Below are 7,507 nucleotides of genomic sequence, written 5' to 3'. Positions count from 1 at the left end.
CAAACATCCTCGATCTTTCCTGTGTATAGTTAGTCATCTGAGTTGAAAAGGGGAAGGCAGTGTATAGTGGTGGATAAAGGAGGCTTTGGTTTAATTGATACTGGGAAGACTTGATATTCAACAACCCAGACATTCAGCAGCACGGCAATGGATTTGTCAGAAACACTGTGGGCCCTGGCACTTATAACTTAGACATTGCCATAGTCTGTACTCCTGCAGGAGTGAGACAATGGTTAATGTCCCTATATGAGCCAAAACCTAAATGAGGAAGGCTAGGTAGGGACTATTTGACCCTAGATTGCCTTAACTTACAAAAAGAGAGTGTATTTGTCTCTTCTCAAAGTCCTGACACTCATGCATGTTGTTGAAAATTGGTTAGAGGAACACGGGTTGGCAGAATAGAACACAGTTTGAAGTAGTATGAACATACTTTGGAATATGGGTTTTGTAGTATGCTCTCTTTGCAGCCAAGAATACACATGTATTCTCTTTTGTCCCTACTAAAGTTTAGCAACTACACACAATCATGTGTTTATGTTTTTCACGTAGGGGAACATGTAGTAGCATCCAGTGACATCATTGTTTGTTAGAATATTTGATATCTGCTGAGTGTCTTTAAAAGTTATTTGAATATAATTAAGAAATCATTTCTTTGTTGATTCTTTCTCAGGTAGATGCCACTGATTGGAGACATGAGACCGGGCAATCAAAGCACTGTCACGGAATTTATCATGTTGGGTCTCACCAGTGACCCCGACCTGCAAATCCTGCTATTTCTATTACTGCTGCCAGTCTATATTTTCACTCTTCTGGGTAATGTCAGCATCTTGGTTATCGTTGGTTACAACACTCACCTTCAGACACCCATGTATTTCTTTCTCAGCCAGCTTTCATGCCTGGATCTTATGTACTCCTCTGTTATCTCCCCCAAGATGCTGGTTGATCTACTGTCTAAGAAGAAGACCATTTCTCTTTATGGCTGTATAACTCAGCTATACTTTTTTGCTGCTATTGGCTGTACTGAATTCATCCTCCTGGCAGCGATGGCCTTTGACCGCTATGTGGCAGTTTGTAACCCACTGCTGTATACAGTCACCATGACAAACCATCTCTGCATGCAGTTGGTTGCAGGGTCATACATAGGGGGGTTTCTGTACTCTCTGATTCATGCAGGTTGCTTGCATCGCCTGACTTTTTGTGGCCCTGATGTTATGAACCACTTTGTTTGTGATTACCCTGTGCTGCTGAAGCTGTCCTGCACTGACATCTTCATCAACGATTTAGTGCGTTTTGTTTTTGCTTCGTTAGTTGTGCTAAGTTCACTGATTGTTGTCCTCATCTCCTATGCCTTCATCATCCTTGCAATCTTAAGGATTCGCACCACAGCCAAGAGATGGAGAGCCACCTCCACCTGCATCTCCCACTTCACCTGTGTCTTCCTCTTCTATGGCACTGTCCTGTTCATGGAACTGCGGCCTAACTCAAGTTCTTCAGAAGAGCAGGACAAAGTAGTAGCTGTTGTCTCCACTGTGGTAATTCCTGCTCTGAACCCCCTAATCTACAGCCTGAGAAACCAAGAGATGAAAGCAACTTTGCATACATTGTATCAGAATATAAGACACCACTGACAAATACTAACCTTAACTAGCTTTTAGAGAATGTAACTTGGCTGTAGCAAGCATTTGTGTCTGGTAGCAGGAGGTGTAGTGTAAATAGGTCACCTAATGTAGTCACTATATACAAAGTTATGTTTAAAGCAAGAGGTTGGGCTTTCCCAGTTAGGTAGTGATGTCTTTCCCTGATGATACTTAACAGAAGAGCTTGACTGGCTGGTCTTATCTCACAGGCAAGCTTTTATTGCTAAATTAGCTCCTAATAAACCAATTTACTAAATGCTTAGAGTAGGCTGAGGAACAGTTTTTCCCTGAGAATGTCAGCACATTCTATACAGCACTATTGACGGCTCTAAGAAACTCTTTGAATAAAACTTAATTCATTGTCCACATGTACTGACCTCTGATACCTGATATCAATGCATCATTTATTCAAAAACTAGTAAAATTTTATTAAACATTTGTGTGTAATATATTTTTCTGTAACATGCTATGAATGTACAGAACAACAGAACCATTCAAATATGGCAAATATAGTTTGCCAATTGTCACATCTGCTGGTTAAAGTAGTCCTTCATATTCTCAGTTTCAACTTTCCTACCTACTTGAACATTCCACTTCCCTGATTTTTTATCACAAATCGGCTGCTTTCTTCTTCTTTCTTGACTCATCCTTCCCTCTGATGCTGACTTCACTCCTGAGATAGAAGTTAATTCCCCACATTTTCTGTCTCTTTCACACTTGGTAATCACCTTATGTGACTGCAGTCCCGACTACCAGGCTGCACATATTAGGGCCAAGTGATTCCAGGTGACATAAAATTCAAAGTGCTTTCCGTTCAAAGACAAAAAAAGACTCTTGTATGTGTGTGTGTGGTGGTACCTTTAGGGCGTTCTGGTATGAATAGAGAAGCAATGCCAACTCTACCCTCACTGTGGCAACTTTAATTGCTGGCAATTGTTCTGATGAGAAAATGGTTCGAATAATGTAGGCTGCCCTAGACCGCCTTTGTATAACCTCAGTATGAAGAACCGTAAGACAGCCTTGGGTGAGGAACCCACTCTGCCCATTCCTCCTGAGGTCAGGAGCAGGGTCTGTCTTGTTTGCTGATGGTGTTGATTAGGCACATGTGAATGGGTCCGGGGTGGGAGGAAATGATGAGCAGATGGAACCTGGTGCCCATGACTATGCACATAGGGGCTGTGATGCTACAGTGTATCTGCGACAAAGGAAGGCAAGGGGTACCAGTGCTGCAACAGAATTGCTGAAGAGGAAAGAGAAGAGGAGCACAAATAACAACAGCAGGTGGGCAATTTGTTCTAAAGCTGGAGAGTCCCAACCACTCTTGTTTTGAGTCCCTAGAAAAAGTAATTGAAGTCAAGCTCATTAAGCAGCTCACTTACTGTTAGTATCAGCAGAGAGAGATGCAAGATTTTGGGGCTGGCAGTGGAGATTCCCTGAAAGCTGTCTAGTCATACTAAAGAGGGTGCCTGCAACCAATGAGATTATAACTCCAGGGCAGGGATCTCCAACCTTATATTAATAGGAGCTTCCTATGTTCAATGAGAGTCATCACGAGCTACTTATATTATTAGTATTGTAGTTTTTTAATAGTCACTACATCAGATAAAATTACATCAGTGTTCATCCTATGCATGATTAGCATCAGTGATCACTGCAGTACATCAGGTCAGGTTGACAGCAGTTATATAAAAAAATGGAATTGGCTATTTGGAATGCCTTTACATGGGCAGTACCTAACAGTCAAAGCAACAACGTCCTTGGACCCAAGGTCAAAATATTAATAATAAGTCACTCCAACACCAAATGATTTATCACTGAAATAAAACTTTAAATATGTTGTGAGAAATGGGGTTTCTAGTTGGCGGTCAGTTTACACCCTGCCCAAGTAGAGCCCCTCACTGTAATCAGGGTAAGGGAGATAAAACAGCTCAGATAACCCCTGCTCACCCCCTTGGTAGCTTGCCATAAGCAGTCAGGCTTATCTCAGTGGAATGTGTAAAGTATTTGCACAAACACACACAATACCACAGTGAAAACACCACAAAAAGGACCCCATACCAGTTTAGACAAATTATCAATATTTATCTAAATCAAACAACACTAAAATGACAAAAATCCAACATACACAAAAGAGTCTTAATCCATAAAAATCAATGGACATGTTGTTTTACCACAAAGTACCTGGAATGCATTAGAAATAAGGCTGCATGCGCAAGTGTATATCGGAAAGCCAGCGATGTGTCAATTCCTTACTCGCAAGTGAGGCAGTGCATCAATTCTTTCCCTGCCGGGTAATCAATGCATTGATTCTTTCCCCTCAGGGAAGGAATGTGTCAATTCTCGGACAAGCAGCCTCTGATCTGTGTGGTGATGTTGAATATTTTGATGCCCAGGGACAATGCGTGGAAAATCTGGACACACAGTAGCGATTAATCCGAGCTGAATGGGTGATGCATCGATTTCACTGGTGCTGCATCCATTTTCCAGTTGCGGTGCAGGCACTGCGTTTATCTTTCTGCCGACTGGCTCCATTGTGTAGATTTTCTCTTAGGATCTGCCAGCTTCTCCTTCCAGGGGTCCAGGGACTAGATGTGGCACCACTTGGCAAGTCAGGGGGTCTCAGTAAGAGAGCCCAGGTGCTGGTAGATGAGGGTTTTGATGTCTTGAGACTTCTTAATAGGAGGCAAGCTCAGTCCAAGACCTTGGAGAAACTTCACAGGCAGGATAAACAGTAAAGTCCTGTCATTGTCCTCTTTAATGCAGAACCAGCAATTGCAGGCTAATCCAGGAAAGCATACACATCAAAGGGGCAGTACTCCTTCTCACAGCTCTTCAGCTATTCTCCTAGGCAGAGGTTCCTATTAATCCAGAAGTATTCTGAAGTTGAGGGGTCAGCAGTCCAATACTTATACTGATTTCTGCCTTTGGAAGTCTTCGTAATGCACAAGACGCTGCCTCTTACCTGCCCTGCCCCAGCCACACTCCAGGGGATTGGAGATTGTATTTTGAGGTGACAGACACAGCCCTTTCAAGTGCAGGTGACAGCTCCTCCCTTTCACTCTGACCTAGGATGATTCATCAGGATTTGTTAATGTCTAGAGTGAATTCACAAACAGTCCAACTGTCAGTCTGAACCAGCCGTGGATTCAGCAGCCAAGCAGAGGCACAGAATTGTTAGGCCAAAAAATGCCCACTTTTTGAAACAGACAATTTAAATTAAATTGTGAGTTCAGAGACCCAAAACTCCACACCTCTATTTGCTCTCAAAGGGAAACTACACTAGATATTTAAAGGCAATCCTCACATTAACCTACGGGAGAGATAGCCTTGGAATAGTGAAAAGCAAATTTGGCAGTATTTCACTATCAAGGCATCTAAAGTACACCAGTACATATCCTACCTCCTAAATACTCTGCACCCTGCCCGTAGGGCAACCTAGGGCCTACCTTAGGGGTTCCTTACATGTAGTAAAAGGGAAGGTCTGGGCCTAGCAAGTGGGTACACTGGACAGCAGTGGTAAAGTGGCCAGAGTACCAAAAACCAGCAAAAATTAAATCTAGCACACAGTTAAAGTTACAGGAAGCAGAGGCAAAAAGACAAGGAATACCACGCCAAGGACGGCAGGTCTAATATTTATTTTTAAATTCAACTATTTTTCTTCTCCAAACATCACTTCAGGATTTCAAATAAAACACACATTTTTGTCGTGAATACACACTTTTCAATTTTGATAGATAAATTAATTCAGAAGTGCAAAAGTGTTTAATTTAGTACACTGAGAGCTACTAGTTTACAAGCTTCTGGTTGGAGATGTAGGGCAACTGAACTAAATGAAAGTCCAAACGAACAGCGCACATCTTAGGGAAGATTTGTTAAAGCTCATGGCCAATATTAAAAAATAGTGCTAGATTTATTTCAAAGAAAATGTAATAGATATTTAATAAATAATATCTTGGCAGGGCTTCTTCTCTGCAATGGTGGCCGGTAATACGATCAGGCAGAGGAGGCACGTGGGCCGCACATGCCCACTCATACATATTCATACTTACCCATCTACATACACACTCACTCACATTCATCCATTCAGAAACACGCAGACTTACACCCACCATTCACAAGCACATACACACATCTATTCACACTACACACACACTAATACACATACATTGATACATAAACACACACACATATATGCATGTATGCACCAAGCATTAAAAAACAGAAAGCTTACCACACCATGGCAATGATTTGAGGTGGTGGGAGGGAATCCTATGAGGTCCTTGGAGGTTTGGGACTGCAGCTTTTCTAAATGCAAGGCAATTAGAGAAGTGTCAAGAATCTGTGTAAAGATGTTACTCATTGACACTTCAAAGCTTACAACTGAAACACCCAGGTCCACATAGATCAGTGTCCCTCCAGCTATTAATGAGATGCAGGACCTCAAGGTGCTTTGCGAGGCTGAGGAGATCACCCCACAGGGCTGTGAATTCTCAGCCAGGAAAAGTTCAGCTCAGGCAGCCAAACACTTGCAAATTTAGCCCATGTATGGCTCCTGGATAGCTGACTTGAACACAAAGATTGACTGTCTTGCTGACCTTTGCTCAGCCTAACAGACACTTTTTATATCTGCAAAATGTGGGGGGATCCGCCCTTAAGGCAGGCCAAGCTTGCTCAACTGTCATCACTCCGGGACTGTTGAGCCTCTCTCGCTACATTGTTTGGGGGCCTAAAGGTTATATGTAGAAAACAACAGTTAAGAGGTTGGAATGGTTAGAAAGATGCATGACAGAAAGATAGCAGAAGAAATTGAAGAGTTTCAGAAATCAAAGGGACCGCTACATTCATATAGAAAAACTGCACAACAATTCCAAACCATCAGTAGATGTTGTTCTCAAAATTCAGTTTGCACTCTTGAACAAAGGAACAAGGAAGATTATTTAGAGCAAGAGGGACTCCTCATGGATGCATCTTTTTAGGACAGTAATCTGCATGGAACCTGCAAAGACTTTGATCTGGGCAATCCTAAAATATCTAAGGACTGATATTCTGACATTGACACCCAGGACTTTTAAACATCTACACCTTTACCACTTCACTTTCCACATACACTCCAGCCAGAAGAGTCAGACACAAAGATGCTAGTAGAAAGCAGAAAATAGCACTATCCACAATATAAAAATATCAGTGAACATGGGGCTGCAGTATCAGACCCCCTAACGGGATTCAAACATACATATTGAGGTTGTCCTAGGGTCTATCCTATTATGGTTCAGCAACCTGGGCCAAATAGAAATCATTCTGCAACTGACTCAAAGTGGTAGCAATGGCAAGCAGTCACAGACATCTTAGAGTGGTAGTGTGGAGGTGCTCAAGCTCAGAGTCCTGCAGTCTTTCAACAATTCAATAAGCAAATGTCCAGCCCATTGCTTAGACTTCTAAGAAGTCAGAACATTATCACACTGTTTGGCTGGCTCAGAGCATTCTCCACTCTCTTACTCTTCATTTCTGTCCCCAGGATCTCCTCAAATATGGGTGGTCCCTCCTTCTATTTGGGGCTAACAGTAGTTAAATTAATATAGCTCAATGGCAAATTGCTCCACTCCCAAACAGTATATAGCCTCAGGCCCTCATTACGAGTTTGGTAGTCTTTTCAGAAGACCGCCATGGCTACAGTCACCAAAAGACCACCAGTGATGGTGGTATCCCTACAACAATATTACGAGTCATATACTGAGGACTACCCAAAGAAAGTCACAAATCAGACCGACAGACTGACTGAGGGTGAGAGAGAGGCCGCCCCACCATCAGCCCCCCCACACCAACAACATCCCGCCCTCCATTTTTGACTCACAAATCTGCACAACAGTCAT

The 7,507-nt window shown here is 42.5% G+C and overlaps 1 protein-coding gene across 1 annotated transcript; it reads left to right on the top strand.

Annotated features, from left to right (window-relative positions):
* Positions 1–677: 677 nt before the first annotated feature.
* Positions 678–1,884, top strand: LOC138288432 (olfactory receptor 5M5-like). Its single transcript, XM_069229981.1, has one exon. It carries the CDS (start codon positions 693–695, stop codon positions 1,626–1,628), a length of 936 nt encoding a protein of 311 aa, XP_069086082.1. The 5' UTR covers positions 678–692; the 3' UTR covers positions 1,629–1,884.
* The last annotated feature ends 5,623 nt before the right edge of the window (positions 1,885–7,507 follow it).

Source organism: Pleurodeles waltl, chromosome 4_1 (genome assembly GCF_031143425.1).
Source record: "Pleurodeles waltl isolate 20211129_DDA chromosome 4_1, aPleWal1.hap1.20221129, whole genome shotgun sequence".
Lineage (NCBI taxonomy): Eukaryota > Metazoa > Chordata > Amphibia > Caudata > Salamandridae > Pleurodeles > Pleurodeles waltl.
This window is presented reverse-complemented; position numbering and strand designations above follow the sequence as displayed.

Bases quoted from the DNA above. Each gene is read 5' to 3' on its own strand.
- LOC138288432 (XM_069229981.1), top strand. From the start codon at position 693: ATGAGACCGGGCAATCAAAGCACTGTCACGGAATTTATCATGTTGGGT.